A 19,613-nucleotide genomic window follows, 5' to 3' on the forward strand; every position below is an offset into this window, starting at 1 on the left:
TAAGCAAGTAGGAGTTCCTGGAATGTGTTAATGATAATTTTCATCTCCAAGTGACAGAAGAGCCCGTGAGGAGAGGTGCTATGCTGGACCTTGGTTGTGATCAGTAATGCAGAGTCTACCTGGAGCCCTGGAGCCAGTGGTGTTCCCTGGGGGTCTGTGCTGATTCCACTTTAGTTCATCATATTCATCAGTGCCCTGGATGGAGGGACAGTGCTCAGCCTTGGGAAGCTTGCTGAGGAGGAATGGCTGGTACCACAAAGTGCTGTGCCATCCAGCAAGACCTGCACAGGCTGGAGATGTGGATAGAGAGGAACACAATGAAATTCAACTGAAGCAAGTGTGGGGTTCTGCAGCTGGGGAGGCTTAACCCCATGTACCAGAATAGACTGGGGGCTGACCTGCAGAAAACAGCTCTGGGAGTCCTGGTAGACAAGAAGTTAACCACGAGCCAGCACTGCCCTTGAGAGCAAGAAGGCCAGTGATATTGAGGACTGCATCAGAAGAGAATTGCCAGCAGATCAAGGGGGGTGACCTCTGCTCAGCCCTGGTTGAGACCACATCTAGAGTGCTGTGTCCAGTTCTGGGCTCCTCTGTTCAAGAAAGACACAGAGCTCCTGGTGAGGGTCCGTGAAGGGGCTGTGAAGATGGTGAGGGGACTGGAGCATCTCTCTTAAGAGAAAAGGCAGAGGGAGCTGGGCCTGTTAGCTTGGGAAAGAGACAACTGAGTAAACTCCTCTGAATCTGCATGGCTGCTACTATTTCGAATCTGGATGAGTTTGTTCTTTTGTGATACCTTACATGAAGGAGGAATTTGAAAGGTGCTGTAGGCATGAGCCTGTTGCTGTGTTGTTGGACAAAGATAATGGATCTGCCATTCAGAACTATCTCTGTTGTATGATGAAGTTGTGCAAGGTGATGAAGTTGTGCAAGGCTGTTTTAGGGGTCAGGTGGCAGTGGAAGGGTAAAGAAGGGGAGAGCAACCCTTGTGATGCCTGGCTTGGGAAAGATCTAGATTTAGTTTGTTATTGCAAGGTAGCTGTGTGGACATCCCCTTGAGTCCTGTCAGCCTCTCCCTGTGACTCTGAAGTACTGATGGGGGGATATGGGAATAGCACAAGCTCCTGTTGCTAGTTATGCTGAGATTCTCTTGAAAAGATTGAATGGGAATGATAAGAACATTAGTAATATCCTGCTGGGTCTCAGCTGCAGCCTGTCTAGCCCAGGGCTGTCTCCAGCAGTGAAGCTGGAAATGGTATTTAGGGAGAGCTGTGGAGCCTGGATGCTTTCTGCAGTCTGCTCATACTCCCCACCATGCCCAGTTGGAGAATTCACAGGGACACATACCTGTCTGTTCCCTTTAGGATCTGTTTAGGGACCTGCTGTTCAGGAATTTATCCAACCCTCTCTGACCCTGAAACGCTCTCTAACTCCACAGCCTTCTATATGCCAGCAAGTTCCATGAGTTCACTACCCCAGTGCAAAGAAGTATTCACTTTCATTTAATTTATTCAGTACCTCCATGACTTTGTAAACCTCAGTCAGGCTGTCCTCAATCTTCCCTTCTCCAAACAGGAGAAGGCTCCCAGCCTCTTTTATCTCTCCTCCTGGGGCAGCTGCTTTGCACAGTCACACTTGGGAATTTCTTCTGGAATTCCTTATTATTGGCATTTTGTTACTTGAAAGAGCTTTGGGATATCTGAAGGCTTGCAGATTTCACTCTAGTCATGGTGAATCATGTCTGGGTTACATGGCCCCAACAGGGGAGCAAACAGTGGGGTCAGCTGGAGCACCCACAAGAAAAGAGTGTCATCTGCACAGCTCTGTCCCTAATTTGGGACCTTGGTGTCCTTCAGCAATGATCACAGCTGTCCTTGTCTTTGCAAACTTATTGCTGCTTCATGAGCTTGCCTGTAACTGGGCCTTGGTCTCTAAATATGGGTGCAATAAAGAGGCAGTTTTCCCTTCAGATAACGAGGGCTTGTACCTCTTCAAGAGAGCTGCTTGTCAGTGGGTGCCTTCCATGTGGTAGCTGTCAGGCAAATTGATCCCAAGAGATGTTCTTTTTAAAGCAGCTACATCTGATATATAAGCAGTTCAAGTGTGATTGAGATAGAAATTAGGTATGACAATCTCCGTCCACCTTTGCTTTATTTGATGACATTGTATGTCAATCATTATAACAATACAGTGATTTTAATGAAGTGGGGAACATGGTAATTTCTTTTGTTGAATAAAGGGTAATCAAGATATGGTAAGATTTTTCTTGAGTTGCCCAAATCATTGAGAAATGCTGTTGTGGAGTCAGGAAGGTGAAACAAGTTCTCCCATTTCAAAGCTCTGCATGTCTCCTGTGTTTAGTGGCTGTTAGAAACACATCTGGCCCATGGAAGTCAGTCCTAATGGAAAAACATTTGTCTTGTTGAAGGAAACCCAATCCTAAAATGACCCAATCCTAAAATCCCAGAAATTTTTTATTATTATGAATCTGTTAATTAATTCCTTTGCTTGCTCTTGATCAGCCTTTGACAAAAAGCAGGGATTTTTACTGGATATTTGTCCATTTGAAGCAATACCCAAGGAAGTACACAGCTAGATTTTTTGGCTTTGGAGGCTGTACCTATTGTAATAGAAGTCAACAGGGAGGGCTCTGGGCAACACTTTCTGATGCTTGCCTAGAGGCATTAGAAGAAACAGTTCCCTCTAGCCTGGCTGTTTTAAATGCACTGCAGATGAAAAGCCCTGATTTGAGAGTGTTAATGTGCAGCAGGATCTGTGTCCTTGTAGGTAGCTCATTTCATGGCCTCCTGACTTTCCAGGTGGTGGGTTTACATGTGCAGATAGGAGGGTGTTGTTCATGTGGCTGGTGGTCAGGTTGCTGTGAAAAGGGAAAGAAAAAAGAGCATTTCTTGCTGTGTCTTTGGTGTGGGTGTCCTGAATGGCTGAAATGTGAAGGAATTGGTCTGTCACTGCCTGCTGATGTCTTTGCACTGCCAGAGCCCTGCCTGCAGGGATTGCCCACATTCTCAGTCTGAAGGAAGGAAAGAATGGCATTTCATTTTCTAGATCAAGGCCTGCCCAGAGCCTAATACATTTTTCAAGGACCAAGTAGCATGGTTTAGGAGAGATCTGTGTCAGATTGAAATCAAAGGCCCTTAGTCAGAAGGAAGAAGCTGCTGATTCTCCATCCTGGTACTGCCAAGGATGCCCGTGCTGGATGTAGCTGGGTGTGTGCCCTGCCCAAAAGGTTGAGGTATTTCTGCATGGAGCACAGGCTACTAATGATTTTTGGTGTTAAAGATCCAAACCTTAAACCTGCTTTAATTATTTCAAAAAGGAAGTGCTTTGAGGTTGCCTTTGGATGGCCTATATTACTTTCCAGTCTGTGACAGCAGATGGGCCTCCTATTTCTATTAAATTCTACTTCTCTGTAATTTTTCTCCTTCTGCCTCATCTTCAGAGATTGATCATAAGCCAGGCATTAGCAACTCTTGTAGCTGAAAAACCTTTTTTGAGAGAAGGGACATTATGCTCTGCATTTGATTTACTTTGAACACGAGATGCATATAAAAGTCTGAAACTACAGGTTTAGGCCTTCCTGTTACCACATCACAGCTGCAGGTTATAAATGACTACAGTAGTGTATTGTAGTTATAAAATGCCCTGCTTATTTTATAATGAGCCCTGGCAGCAGCAATGCCAAGTGGCAGTAAAAAGTTTGTCCAGAACATGTTTCAGTTCAGCCTGGCATATGCTGCCCTGTTAACTTTATGTAGTGCTCTTCAGTCAGGAGGAGACGTTTCTCACAGGAGATGCAGGCAGGACTTGCCCACGCTTCTGGGAAAGAAGGGTTTATAGTGTGAGCATTATCCAGCTCCAGATTTACGTCACATTTGTTCCAGTCAGTGGTAGTAGGTCATAAGAGCCTTTTTTTGCGTGAATCATTTAGGTGGAAAATTATTGTTTTATCATATATAAACAGTAGGTTTAATATTTTGCAAAATCGTTACATCAAGCAGTTTTTACAGTTTAATTGACTGTGATGTTCTAGTCAGAAAGTGGAAAATAGTAAGTTGGAGCAAATTCTCAAAATACTCTGTCTGTCTGCTAGTCAGAAAAGGGTAAAAAAAGTTAGAAAAAAATCACCAGTACAGACTCAGGCTGTCCCAGAGCACTTAGTGCTTCACCTGCACTGCCCTGTTAAGTGCTTTCATTATGGGACCAATTTTTTGAAGTAATTTAGTTGTGATTCTAATAAACAGATGTGTGTCAGATTTGTCGAGGCTCTTGTAATTTTCTTCATTCCCTTGTTAGTTATTCTCAATACTCTTTTGCAGCTCTGTCCAACCTTCTGGTTTTCTTCTGCCATGACAGTATTATCCTGGGACTGATCTATTTTTATAGGTTTTTATAGTCCTGTGTTTTTCTTTCCTGTTGCCAGACACATATTTTGTATGCATTTCAGTGACCAAGTGGCATGACCCCATTTGGCTCTTTTGGATTCCTGGACATTCTCTGGACAAAGGTCAATGTCCAGAGAATGGAAATATTCAAAAAACTGGAACTATTATGGCTTAGTTTTTGGCTCTGCACTTCAAATGTGTAAAGAGCTTGTTAGAATTGTAATTGTCCTTTGGATGGTGATGGCCCGACAAAGTCCTGTGGATCTGGAAATTTCATCTAGGGCCAGCTTCTTTGTAGTGTAATTTTGGACTGGTCTGACTTGCTATAGCCTGGGCAGATGTTTCCTGCCATCTAGTCACAACAGTGAGCTCGTGTGCTGGGAATCAGGGATGGGACAGGGGGTGCCCCTGTTCTGCCCAGGACACTTCCACCTCCATGGCCTGAGGATGTCAGGTCACCTCCATCTCATCCTGCCCTTTCCCCCCCACCTTTGGCCCTCTCAGCTGGGAGCAGCTCATGCTGTAACTGCTTGTTGTGGCCCTGCCAGCTTCACCTGTGTGTGTGGATGCTGCCAGCTGGGAATGCAGTGTGGCTAACTTGCCCCATGTCTTCAGGATGGGTGCTGGGACCTGGTCCCAAAGCCCTCCTGTCCAAGGCACAGGCACTGATGTGAAGCACCAAGACATTGCTCATTCCTGCATGTGCAAAATGCTTGGTGTGACATTTTCAAATGTCATCCTTGCTGTGCTCTTACTGGTGCCAGTTTTCATGTGGCTTTGGAGAGAGTAGAGGGAAGGGGTCCTATAGAGCAGTTTTGGAGAGCCTTCCTTTGAGGTTTAGCATCCTTCCAAAGGGATTTTGGTTTTTTCCGATGGCTTTTGTCCAGCAAATATTTTCATAGAAAATTGAAACAAACATTATTCTCTGAATGTGGAGCCCTATGACATTTTAAATATTCAGTGCAGTCAGTAACATTTTATAGTGACAAGGTTGTGCTTTCTGCATTTGATCATTAACGATTTATGAAAATTCATTAAATGGAGAAGAGCAGTTCCCTCTCAGCTGCAGTCTGGAGCCTTCTCTCTGTGCTGACTTGAACACTTGGAAACGTCAAAAGTTGCTCAAATTCCTCTAGAAAATTCTGTTTTCCACACACAGTCCTCAGAAAAATATTTGTTGAGATGAGGGAGGTGCATTTAGTTAAAAAAAAAAAATTTGTCCTTTCTTTTTTTGTGATGTGGCAAACTGGAGTGTCCAGGCCCAGGAGGGTCCCATTACTTGCCTTCAGTTCTCTTGTCTCAGGGTAAATGACCTGGACCTGACAAATTTCCTCATACCTGAGCCTTCCTCATCACCTGAGAGATGTAACTTCTCAAGGAGAGCTACATGTGGCTGTGCTGGAAAATCCTGTCACCTTTGGATGGTGCAAACAGTCCTTGAAATGAATCCTAAACTTGGAAGAACTTTTGATGTTTTTCAGCTTCTCATCCTGCATCAAAACTGATCTTACCTCTGTGTTTAATATTGATTGGGTAGCTGAAGACCATAAATATTAAATGGGTTGTCTTCTGCAGTAGTCTTCTGATGATTTTATCTTGTATACCTCCACTTCTTGTTCTTTTACGAGAGTCAATGCCTTCCTATTGGCTTCCCCTCATCCTCTTTTTATGTTCACACAAAGCTGAGAATAAAACTTACAGAAAAAGAAATTACACTTTGAGTTTTCAAATGTGTTTAATGTGGGAACAGCGATTTATCCAACTTAGATACGTGGATTTGGAAAGCATATTAACCATCTGCCATCTGAAATATCAGGTTTGATTTGGGTATTTCAAGTTACATGCCTGGTATGTCCACAATCATCAGTCTCTTAGAAATGTAGGCTTTTAACTTCTCATAGAAATAAAAAAGTGGTGTAAAAGGAATGTGTGTTACACATGGCTTATATTTTTAAGTGTGAATAGCTTTTACAGGAATTGATCTATTAACAGATTCCAGTCAGTTCTTACAAGTCTGTTACACTTTGCTGTAAAATGCAATGAAGTTTTGTGCTAACTCTAAAGATTTCATATTTAGCTTTAGATCATGCCTTCATTTAGATTATACATTAATTAGTGTGATTGGTTAGAAACATGTTGCTCTTCCTGTCTTTTTTTCAAAATGTTTCTTGAACACAACTTTCTTTATGTCAAGGTCTCCTGTCTAGTATAGCCCTTGTTTGAAAGTGAGTGAAAAAATTTGTCTTGGGAATTTGACTTGAGTCTGTAATTTCGACTCTGAGACAGCAGCTTCTGTGGCAGAGGGTTATGGTTGTCTCCCTGGCAGAACATGGGGGACTCTTCAGACACAGATGTTATCCTGCCAGGGGTTGCAGGTCCTTCTCTGGCTGGCCCCCATGCCACTGCTGCTGAGCATGGCAGTGTCCCTGGTGTGCCACTCTGTAGGCTCCATGTGCTGCCTCCAGAGGTTGTGGTGTAGATTTTTTAGTTTGTAAATTGCTGAATCCATATAAGCCCCACTTGCTGTCAGCACTTTGTGTCAGTTCATGTAACTCTGGATTTCAGATGTCACACTGGATTTTACCCGCCTGTGTGTTGTTCCATGTGCCATATTCTTTCTGTGACTGGTACAGGTCAAGACCACACATTTGTTGCTTCAGTGCATTAATGATCAAATACCTGCGTTATCGACCCCCTCAAGGTTCATTACTCCATCACTTAGTTATAAGCAATTAACCATGTGAGTGGATCTGATCCTTTTCCAAGCTTCTCTGTTCCTGGCTGTCATTGCCAGTAGATCATGGATAGGATGGACAGTCAAACTCCCTTTTTTAAAGTAGTTTTTTCTTTGACACCATTTCTTTTGTGCCTGTCTTGATCTCTAGCAGTGCTTGGTCTTTCTGTTTTCATCACAGAGAAATCTGATCTCATGAGATTCCTGTATTACAAAGTGAAAGTTTTTGCAGAGGGCTGTTCAAAGTTTCCAGGTTGGCTTTTAGCATGAGTAGCTTCACTAGGATTAAGTTAATCTGCATGAATGAATTCTGTGTCTCAGCCTCCGATCCCTTTGGTCAGCTCTATAAATTGCTTTTTTTTGTGTAGCACTCTATGCTAAAGCATTACTCAGCCACTCCATAGTACTGATAATAGGACTAATCTTGAAAGAGCAGACCTTCAGAAGAGCTGGGTGCACTTTTTTCTTATTGACTTTGTTGGGAACTGGGAAGACAGCACTCAACCTATAGGAATGAGTCCAGATGAAACTCCAGACAGGCTTTCATGCACCAGTTGAGCCCTAATTGGCTGGCAAAGTTTTTTTCCTTGGTACCTAATAACCGAGTTGCCTCAGTTCTCATGAGAAAATCTCTATTTGCATTGTCAGTGTATGAGAAAATTGAGGGTGTGTATGTAACTGGGAGTGCCCTATTGCCATGTCTGCATATCTATAGTTGTAAAGCATGATCTATGGAAGCTCAAAATTTAAAATTTGGTCGCATCCTAGGAAGTACCTAATTGTGCTTGTGCTTCATTACAAGGCTGTTTCCTTTCCTGGAATCTATTTTAGCTAATTAGTTGGAAATGTCAAAGTAGTATTTCAGATGACAGAAACATCATATATTATCATACATGAAGCAATTAACTCTTTTGACAAATATTTATTTTGGTGTCATCTTTAATTAAATCTTCAGGACTCCCAGACAGAGAGCAGGTTCTTCCGAAAAGGAGGCTTCCCAGCACTGTCAATGAGCATTTGACTGATGGGGCTTAATTGAACTCAGTACTTGAAAGAGTCGGTGGCCTAAGCATAAAGATATAATCCTGACACAATTTCACAATACAGATGTCTAAAATTTTGGCAAAATCTCAAAGCAATTACCCCCTTCCAAACTGTGTCTCAGACGCTGCAAATGCTTTATGCTGGAGAAGATGCATCTCCAGTCTCTCCTGTTCTTCCACTAAAATGGTTTGCAGGAGAAAAGTGTTGTACACTTGTGCTGCTAAGAAAAATAATACTGAAAACCAGGGCTGTATATATTTTTCTAAAAAAATCAATTTTCTTTTATTTAGTTCTTGGGGTTATTCATGTGGAAACATATTACAAGTGTGACTGTTTGGTTAGTTCCTCCTAAACAGATAGGTCTTGTAGGTGATGTGCCACTGAGAAATAATTCTTGACAGTCACAACTGAGCCAGATAAACAGTTCTGCTAGCTCCCAAATAGCACTGTAAAACAAAAGGGTTCTGCTTATCGTTTTCCATTTCTTCATGCCTGTCAAACTATTTCACTGTGCATTACTCCTCACAAAGGTTCTCTGTGTTTTTCTGCTCCTCCCTGGCAGTCGTGGTTTTGAACCTCCTGTGGTACACTTGTCCACCTGTATCACTCCTCACCTGCCGCTGATCTTCGCCTTCACCCTTGCAAAGAGTCGCTTTGGAAGTGCTGTGGGAAGTTTTTCCCTGTCATGGCCATGTATTAAAGTGTACTAACCTCTACGTATGTTTTTATTTTTATCAGGGAGAAGCAGCACCAGAAAGTGGCCGAGATGTTCCCAGTGCTCAGCTCAGCTCAGGGCAGCCCAGCTCCGACCCCGCGGGCACGGCAGCGCCCCAGAGCGCGGTGGCTCCGGCTGCGGTCTCGGCAGGGACCTCGGCTGCAGCCTCCTTCTTCATAAGGTAGTTCCTCTTTCTCTGCTTTCCATAACTGCTCGTGGGTCTTCAGACAGCTGGGAAATGTTTTTCAGTCTTTGCCAAGGTGCTGGTTGCTGAGGGGTGGAGTTGATGCCCTGGTCATGGCTGTGGCTTTCTGCTGCCGCTGGAGAGCAGGGATGGGGTGGGGACACCTGGATTCTCTCTCTGGGGGCCTGGAACATCTATTGACCAAAAACCCAAGGAAACCTGTGTTGGGCTTTGTCTGGTCCTTAATGGCCATCTTCACCACAAGTCTGCTATTCTGTAGGTTTCCTTGGAGCAAAAGCTGAATTAACAAGTTTTTTCACTCAGATCTAGATTATAAAAAAGGGTATTTTTTTATTCAGTAGCATGGCCTATGTGTCCAAATAAAAGTTTTTCCATGGTTGGTAGAAACAGTTAAAACAGTTTGACATTCTTCTTTTAGCAATAGCCCACAACAATCTTTTTTTTTTCCATTCTGGTGTCTTATAACAAAAATTAGTTAGTTTTGTTTGGATGTTTGTTGTAATTAGCAATGTTGATTAAATGTAATACACTGTCAAGCAGATGGTACTTAACAAAACTGAGGGCTTTGTACTTGCATTCCAGCTCCTTTTTTAATTCTGAACTGAACATATTTTGAGACAATATTGAAAAGCTTATGTCTGTGAATGGCACTAAAGTAAAAGTTATGCACTGAGAATCCCTCGAAGAATGTAATCACAATGGTAATTGTATTGTTTCCTTTTCATTGCTCTTTAAGATGTTTTGTACCGTTAAATAAATGATGTTTACTGTAAGTTACAACCTGACCTCAGAAAGAGCTTCACTTTCCAAGTTGTGTTTTTTTAAAATAATGTGGTACAGTGATTTGAAATGTCAAATGCCTGCGTGTCACAGTCTGTCTGTACACAGGAGGTTGGGAAATGACTGCCCCAAGAGCACTCTGTGTAAGTTAGGGGATTGTCTCTGTGCTAAGGTTTTAAAGTCAACACAGAGGGATGGTGGCCTGCAGAGGATGATTTGTTTCATTCAAAGATAGGTATCTGAAATAATCAGTGGGAATGGAAAAGAAAGGTAAAGGGAGAAGCTCAGACATTTCTTTTCTTGTTTAATGACCCAAGCAAGGACAGATGCATCCTTTCAAAAATATTTAGGACTGCAGAACAGCTTTTGTTACGTATTTCATATTGTGGGTATGATTTTAGCTTAATCTACTTTGGATTTATTTCAATGTTAATTTGTATGTCATAAGAAAATGCAAAAATTTTTCCCTTTCACTGGGGAATTCAGAAAATAAAATACCTCCCTTGATACTGAGAGAAAGACATAAAAAGTGCCTAATAGTATAAAAAAAACCCAAAATATTTTCTCTCAGTGATGCTTTTGTCACTGGTCAGCAAAACTCCAAGTTTTATTGTGAGGTGTGTGTCATTGACTTAATTCAAAGATTCTTGAAGTCAGCAACAAGACTGCAAATGACATCACTGTATGTTGGATCAGGCCCTAATTGCTTCTCATGAATCTGTCTTTGCCTTGAGTGAATCAGAATTTTATAGCTTTAGCAGCTCTGTGCTAGCTAGAGCATTTTAAATCCCCATTAGTACACTGCCTATTCCCTACCCATGTTTCCTATACTCAAAATTGATTCTCTTGAATTTTTTAACTGATGGACAGAGCTGATGGAAATTTTTGTGCACAAAGCACTTTTGTTTCTTATTCTGTTGTTGTTGAAACACAAGAAAAAGAGGATCTCACGATGATTTTGTGGGGGAGAGAGATCCATCATTGATCCCTGGAATTGTAGATAGGTTGAGCAGATTCTCAGATGGATACAAGGGCATGGCCAAGCTGCTCACCCAACTTTGGCAATAACCACAGGAGAAGTTCCCACTGTTCCTTCTCTTTTGACTCTTCTGCCATTGGGGCCTTAATGGATCAAAGTCTCCATGCTGAGTCCTCCACCCTCAAGCCATGAAGTCCTCTCAGCAGGAGGGGAAAGGAAGAGGAGGAAATCCTCAAGGATGAGTGAGAGACGACACAGATACTGGCAGAAATGGCTTATCCAGGAGCCACAGATATTAGGATATCACCAGTTTGGGGGATTTTGTTCAGAAATGGGCTCTCAGGCTTCTTTGCTTCAACCCTTCCACTCCTGTCTCCTTCCCTTTGCACCATCCAGCCTCAAACTTGTTGAGGAAGAAGGTCATCCCTGCCTTGACTCTTTTGCAGCAGCATTCACTTGTCTCTCCTTCATCTCTCTGTTCAGCTAATCCTCTCTCAAGAAGCACCTGGAGATGAAAGAAGAGTCATGGCTGTAGTGTCATGCTGTAGTCCCCATTCATTGTATTTGCTGTTTTTTTTTTCCATACTGAGACTCCTCAGCCCCTTGAAACCTGAACTTCATAGCAAGGTCGGTGTTACTCACGTTATACAGAGCCTGGCAGATTTATTTCTTGTTCTCTCCTGGAATAAATGCAGTTAATATATTGACCACCACACAGACACACATATATTTATTTTTTTGCAAATCATTGGCCTCTCTTTGACCAAGTCTTCTGAGGGCTTCAACTGTTTACATTCTCCTTTTGTAAGAGGAGCTGTGGTTGAAACTTGGGCTTGTTAAAAGGGCTGCTTTGCCTTAGGAATAAAGTCTCTAGGCAGAAGGATGCCTATATGTTAATGTCCAGTGTATTTGGGTGCAGGATTAGTTACTTTGGAAGACAAAGACTTCATAGGGTGCTTGTGGAAACTGCATCTGTGATTTCCTGAGCCACAGCAACACTAGATATGGGGTTTTTTCCCAAATGAATAAAGTAAAGTATTCCAATCTTAGTTTTCATGAAACAGCATTCACTGTGTTTGTACAGGTCCTAGCACAACTAGCTTTTGGGTTGTGACATGGTTTCCTGGCCACAAAAAAATACCTTTTTCACATTAAAACTGGAGTTTCTGTTTGCTGAAATAACACCCTTACACTCTTGCTTGTGGACTGTTTTGTGCCTGGGAAGGGAGATCCATGCTGGATTTTTTTGGTTAGTTGTTTTTTTTTTTTACTCCAGTTTGTTCCTTGATGAGAATCAGTTTTGTATTTGTAAGGTCACAAACTCTGAAGACAGGACAAAGAGTTCATGTCCTCACCTGGAAAAGATTAGCTAAGAGATACAACAAAAAGGATACCTGGTTATAAGAGGTCCCCATGGTTAAAATGAGTATCTTTAAGATATTCTTTGCAGGGAATGCACTGATTTTTTAAGCATATGTGCAGCACAAATCTACATATTCATCCAAAGCTCTTTCTCGTTTGAATGTCATATTTAATTTCTTCAAGCTTAATTATGTTCTGCTTAAAAAAAAAAGTATTTTATTCATTACCAAGAAATGCAGAGAAGCACTAAGTATTCGAAATCAAAGCCAAATATTAAAGACAGCAGACAGAAGCGTATTAAGAAATTAAATCAGTTTTAAGCTTTTTTCCTCACTGTGATCTGTCACAGAAGGAGGAAAGCTTTGATTAACATCTGACTGTGTCACACAAGCAAATTGCCAGACATTACTCAGTGGTTGTGTTACCAGAGGATTTAGCAGAAAATGGAGCTTCTCAGTAGGTCACTGGCAGAACGAGAAAGCCAGGGCAAAAAGCACAGCTTAGGTTCATGGATGGCTGTGAAGAGACTCCCAGTTCACCCTTACATTTCAAGAGAAGTTTATTCTTGCATTCTTCAGATTTAAGAAGAATGCAGCTGGCTTTGTCCCTTGGTGGGGCATGAACTGTGCCTTGCCTAGTGCTCCACACTTTACACCTGTTTCCAGGTGGGTTTTTTGTATAAGGAACCTGAACAAACTTTATATTACTAAGGGAAAATATGTGAGATAGTTGTAGGACCCTTCTGTGGGCTGTGCTTGCAGCTAAGTAAATACTGGCATATTTTGTTATAGAGCTGTAATAAGGTTTATAGCAAAGTTGGGTTTTCTTGTCACGCGAGCAGCGGGGGAAGGCAGGAAATGGTGTTCCCAAGATCAGGCAGGAGAAGGGCAGCAAGGAGGAGAATGGGCATGCCCTTGGGAACAGGTTAATGGGCTCTCTGACAAAAAAGAAAATACCACTCCCTTGGGAGAAGAATCCAGACCCCCAATAAATCAAAGCTGTCACCATTAACGTGCCATTTCCGCCTGCTGGTGGCTGGTGACAGTGGTGGCAGCAGTGGCTGTGCAGCCGGCTGGGGTGTGCTGTTTGGAGCAGGGGCACCTGCCCTCAGTGCACAAGCTGGAAGGAAGATTTGAGCAGTGATAGGGCAGCAAGGAGGAATCAAAACTAAGCTAGCAACTCTGAACAGCCTTGAGCAGAAGACAAACTGCATTTGGTCCCTCTTCTAAAATTCTCACCTTATTTGATGTTGATCTTTTCAAACTGGTTTGCTGACACGGTTGCATTTGCTGTTGTGGGACTGGTGCCTTTGAAGTGGGGAAATAACTGTGTAGTTGCTACTCCTTTCCCTTGTATCCACCTGCTTTTGTTTGAAAAATTAATCTTCCAAACATAGCACTCACTAGTTTTCAGGTTTCTAAATTATTTGTGATGTTGCTAGGCTTTGCAGAATTAAAACCATTTGAGATAATAAATCCAGAGAATCACAGTGGTGAATCACACCTGTTATCTTTCCTCTCTTGTCATCCTCCTGCATGTTTGGGAAAGCTGTGTCAATTTAGGCATGATATAAAACATTGCACATGCTATGCTTTTTGAAAGCAGATTTTCTTAACAAAATATACAATCTCTGAGTAATGTAATTGAACATCTGAAGAGTTAAAATAAGCGTAGTTGTCTTTTACTGGAGTCAGGATATTCCATCATATTTTAATGCCTGTGAATTTGGATTAAAGAATCTAATTATTCACTAATGAGCAGTAATGGTACATATAAACTAAGGGTCACTATCCTATTACAGGCACCTGATGGTTCACTGATAAGCATTTGGTCATTAGATTGACCATAAAATACAGTCAATAATTGAGGTTACTCATAGAGCAGACACCTTATCAGCTTTAGGCATGGTGGGACAGCTTGTCAGTACTCTGTGTCCTGATTGTGCTGTGACTGAGCATATGATTAGGGTATTGAAGCAGTTTGTATCTAATGAAACTGCAGGAAAGGCATAGCAATATTAGCACAACCACTAAATGACTAATGTGTTTTTGTTCCAAGCCTTAGACACTTCAATTAGTTCCAATAAACTCTGATCTAGTGTAGGGGTAGGCAGAGAATTCAGATATTTTATGTACAAGCTTTCATTATGCTAGTCAAAATTTGTAACATTTAGGGGACAGATGAAATCTGTGTGGCTTTGAATAAGAAATGGTGAAAATAATAAAGCTTGTCATTACTGGTTTTACTTCATTTTTTTCAGTTTTAGTTTTGCATCTTTTAAATGTAGTACACTGAGACAATGCCTCGGTGCCTGATTTAAAAGATGAAGCTGCTGGCAGCAAATTAGATGTCCACATTTTGCTTTAAAGTCCATTCATGCAGTTCATATAGGCTTGTGCATATAGATCTAAACTTAAAATGTGTTCTCTAGCATTTTGTACCATATGGAACATTAGTCAAATAGTCCCATCTTGAAAGCTTTTGTAGAGGTATTGATTTTGCTGTGCTTCAAAGTGTTGCAAAGAAAATAACCTCAGAACCTATCTTTTATGATTTTTTTTTCCTTGTGGATGCCTTAACTTTCATACATTATTTAATATGGTGAAAGATGCAAAAATGCCTTTTGTCTTTCTGAACTGCTGTTCAGGCTTTTCTGATGCGACCTTGGAAAGTAACCATAGAAACATGTTAAAAGCATCAACTGAAAATCAGTAGTTCAGTTTGACAGTGATGCAAATTCTGTGAAAGAAGATTATGATGTATTAGGAACACTTGAGGCATATATTACTGCTAACCTGTTAAACCTGATTATTCCATGACTATCAGGACTTTCAGAATTTAATGCAGGGGAAAAAAGCAAGAAAAAAGACGAACATATTTTTCTTAATAAGTTGCCATGTTTAAGATGTTTCTAGGTAAATCACTTCAGCCTGTCATTCTCTGTCCTGTTAAAAGCAAGAATTATATTTCTTCTAAGCTCATAATGTAGTTCACAGCTCCCTGGATTTAATAGCTGTAAACTTCTGCTCAGTTCCCTGCTGGGGTGCACAGGTATCCAGGCTTTGTGTAGAGCTGGCACAAATTAAACCTCTTTGACAGATAACATGAATAACTGGGTTATGAGTAAGTAGTAGTTCATCAAAAGGTGAAGAAAATCTGTGATTCATTGGATCCTGAGTTAGAGATTTTTGTGCTGACCTGTGGTAGTTAAGCTAGTCTGTGAGGCTGAAACAGAAATCCCTGCTGTAGTTGCAGGTAACCACAGTAAATTCTTGATGAATCATGGGTCAAAAGAAGAAGCAGAGTCACTTGTTAAAGCTTCTTCAGTAAGCATAACCCCCGCCCAAGAAATCCTGTGTTGATGTGATGTGGGAAAATTTAATTTGAAGTAGTGACCTCAGAAAGTGGGGTTCAAGCCCTTCCTGCTTAGGGCTGCTTTGCTGGCAGATACACTCAAACCCTGTGCATGGTTTGTCCCTGTTTCACAGTGCCATAGCAGTATGATAGGAGCTGCAGGGCTCCTCAGGGATGTGATGGCATGAATGCAGCCCAGCAGCCCCTCAGTGCACCATCCATTCTTTGCTAAATGCCCCAAAAGCCCCACTTTCTCTTGCTACCATTTGGTCACTGCTCAGGAATGGTGGCTGAGAAGTTTGCAGCTTGAGGGAGAGCTGTGGATGTGCAGGTGAAGTGGAGCATACAGATGTTTCAGGGGCAGCCAGATACATAATTAATGTTTCCCCCTTAATGAGTCCTTACTCTGGATTTAGAGGAGAGGACTGGAGCAGCCTGATCCCTGCAGGGGGATATGTGGGGCTGGAGAGGGGATGTCCTCCCATCCCCTTTTTCCTCTCTGCATGAAGCCAGGGAGAGCAGGATGTGCAAATGGAGAGGGAGCAGGTGTCACCAGGGGCTGGCCTTGTCTCGCCTGTGCCGTGCCACGCTGCTGGAATGTGGCTGCTGCCTGTCCCCAGAGAGCAGACGTGACCCACACGGCTCCCAGTGTGGTGTGGGGACAGGGGATGGGGCAGGGGGTGAGGCTTTGTGCAGTATCCTGTGTCACTTAGGGCAGCTTAAGCTTTCCTAGTTGCTGTGGCAGCATAATACTGCCTATGATTAAGGACAAACAAAGAGTGTGTGCTTTAGGTATATCCCATTTCACGTTAGCCCGTGAGGAGGATAAATTAGGAGATAAGCCTGAATTTATTAGGCTTTGTTCTTGGAAGCACAAATGACTCTCAGGACAGCATGTTTAACAGCAGAACATCATTACTGGTATCACTGCTAATACAGCATCATGCATTTACACACTGCATTATTGGTGTGTGCTGAGCCAGGCTCCCTGCTAGGAAAAGCTCATCTGTGCTGCTGTGAGCTGATGGGGCAGAGATGAGACACTGAGCTGTGCTTCAGCAAAGGGAGAGGTGAGCAACCTGGAGCAGCTGAGAGAAGAGGAGTTTGGACATGAATAGTGCTGAGTTAGAACTCTGTGCAGAGCATGAAAGGGTCCCAAAGGCCAGCAGATCTGGGGTCAGGGTTTGCCTGTTGGTTTAGAGGGGGGAGGCACTGAATGATCAGCCGAGGTGGAGAGCCCATGGTGAGGGTTTGACAGAGTCTCAGAGGGAACTGGGTGGTGAAGCAGGACTGGGCATCTGTGAGTCATTGCCTTGGAAGATCAAGCTCCTGTATGGAGTGTTAGGGATCATGGGAGAGATCATGCAAGACAGCAGTGTCAGGGAGGTGTTTGGAAGGGCAACCCTCTGTTGGATAGCACAGGCTCTAGGACTTGTGTGGGAGCAGGTTGGACTGTGCAGGAGGTGGCAGAGTAAAGCAAGGAGGGAACGTGGTGCCAACCAGATTGGCAAGAAATATGAAAAGGAAGAGGCAGAAAAAAGGGGGGGGAAAGAAAACAGAGGGAAAATGGATCGAGTAATATGGGGACTATGTAACGAGGTCAGGATTTTGGAGAGGATGTTCTAGGTCTTAACTCCAGCTCAAGAGCAGAAGCAGAACTGGGGCACAAAAAGCATTTTCAGTGTTTTCTGCTGACCAAATACCTTAAAGATCTTTATAATTTGAGGCCACACCTGAGGAAGCCTGATTTTTGTCAGCCCTGAGTGCCTTGATAAATGATGATACAAGAGGTTCTGGAGCAGCAGAGGCAGCCCTCCCAGGAGATGTGGTGACTTTTTGAGCTGCTGTGGGTGGTTCAGTGCAGACAGTAGTGGCAGTAGTTGGGTCTTGGATTAGCTCTATGTACTGAGGCATTCTTGATGCCCATGAGGAAGAGAAAATAAGAATAATTTAAAAAACAGATGTGCCTACAAGTAGGGGAGAATCTATGCCTTCAGAGCTACCAAGGTTTGCATTTATTTATGGTCATAAATAGTGGTCAGTGGATTTTAAACTAGGAAAAAGATCTGAAGTACCTGACTGGAGTCGTGCAGATATTTCTTCTTACTTTGTCCTCTCTTGGATCTTCTGCTCACCTGGACTTAATATTTTACCCCTTAATTTTAGTTGGGTGTTTTTTCCCTTCTTTTTTTTTATATGACCCTTTATTTTCTCCTTCCTCCCTAACTGAATGCACTTGATTATTCTGTTTCCCTGAGTGTATGGAATCTCACAGCTGCCTAGCTACCAGCGTCTCTCTTTCCCCTTGGATTTTTCCTTTCTTTCTGCCCTTCCTAGCTTGTCAAGAGGAGCACTTCTCCTGCCTTCCCCTCAGCCCAGCCCTCCCAGTCTGCCTGCTTTTTTGGTTCCTGGACTCCTGAACACCAGCGCTTGCTCTGACTCCGTTATTTGGGGCTCCTCAGCTTGGCAGCAGTGGCAGCTGCACTGGTGGGTTTTCTGCAGTGGGAATGGAGCATTCCATAGGTAAAATGATAATGGTGACTTTCCTGTGGGGATGTAATTTGACAGTTTGCACCTGTTTTTACAACTTTATTAGTGACGTTCAGACTCTTCCAATAACATATTTAACTATTTTAAAACCATTGTTAAGACAGCAGGTGAAATAGTTTTAAATCAGACTGATAGTTAATTGAGTATTTGGTTTTTGTGGCTAACCTGGAGTCACTCTAACATTCAGTTTATGGTGTGCAGGATGTGGTTTGCAGGGCAGATGGACTTTGAAGTGTCACTGTCTCTTTTCAGAGCTGAACTGCTTCGCTTGCTTGTGCTTGTCGCAAAACAAGACATCCCACATTATCATTTATTGCAAAAATAAAATGTCAAGCCAAAACAATGCACCAGCACTATAGCTGCAGTGCTTGATCAACTGCAGGATTACTCTGATGCTACTTTTTAATTCTCTATGAAATACTGAATTTTGGCTTTCTGAAACTCCCTTCATCCTTCCTGCTGGAGTATGGAAACTGTTTCTTTTGGCAGGACATTTCAAAAAGCTTAGCCAGTATCTCGCTCATCAGTAGTTAGTGCTGCTGTTGGGTTTGCTTTCTGCTTTGTTTGGCTTTTTGTGTCCTCAGTGTTGGAGCTCACTTATTAAGAAGCACTTGCCCTCTGGAGGAAAGGACTCGATGGATGTTAATCAGCATATAATAAATCTAATCTAAATGTTATTAGTGAAGCTTTCTGGACTTCAGGGCAAGCTTCAGAATATTGTTTGATGATGTGTCTCAAGCAGGTCTTCAGGAGTTGCTCATTTTTACTGAAAATTGAAGTTACCGTCTTTGGGTCAGAAATAGTCAGATCTCTCCATCTGCAGTGATGGAAAAATATGCATCTCAAATTTTCCTGCTAAGTGCTATTTTAAAGGGCACTGCAATATCAGCCTGTTATACCTCTGAGAAGTATCACTTCAGAACTGATGTCAGTTAAATAAATCATAGTAACCCTGGGTTTAGAAGCCCATGTGTCCCTCCTCTGTTTAAAAATACTCATTGTGTAGGCAAACCACTTTCTGTACTTGGATGATTTCCACTGCATCATTTAGTGCTGTCAGTGACCATTTAACTCACTAACAGTAGGAATAAGTAAATGCCCCCCTGAGAAGTTATTTGCTTGGCAGTATAGGTGTCAAGCCTTTGACTAAGTATCTGAAATAAAACCCAGCTGAAGTGGGAATGGATCCTCTGTGGATTTTTTAGATGTGCAATAAAATATGGAATTGAGGGATCTGGAATTGATGAGAAAGGTATATCTGTGGGGATGGTGTGTTGGGTCAAAGGAAGGTAAAAGGAAAATGTAACCCACCTCAGAGCTTTTATTGTAAAGAAGGCATTGTATTCACAGATGGTAACTTGTAGTCAGACTGCTGCATGCAATCAGGAACATGGAGATAGTGAATTTCCCCTCTTTGGGTCCTTCTCTTTCCTGTCAGATATTTGTATGAATCTGGAGTTTCAGACAAGCCATGTCATGTATTTTATCTC

The 19,613-nt window shown here is 42.4% G+C and overlaps 1 protein-coding gene across 1 annotated transcript in view; it reads left to right on the forward strand.

The window, feature by feature from the left end:
- KIF26A (kinesin family member 26A) overlaps positions 1-19,613 on the forward strand; it is a 93,780-nt gene that overhangs the window by 37,756 nt on the left and 36,411 nt on the right. The window contains exon 4 of the mRNA XM_059850439.1: positions 8,917-9,074. Coding sequence (XP_059706422.1) covers positions 8,917-9,074 — 158 coding nt within the window. The remainder of the gene's footprint in view (positions 1-8,916; positions 9,075-19,613) is intronic.

Source organism: Haemorhous mexicanus, chromosome 6 (genome assembly GCF_027477595.1).
Source record: "Haemorhous mexicanus isolate bHaeMex1 chromosome 6, bHaeMex1.pri, whole genome shotgun sequence".
In the NCBI taxonomy this organism is placed as follows: Eukaryota; Metazoa; Chordata; class Aves; order Passeriformes; family Fringillidae; genus Haemorhous; species Haemorhous mexicanus.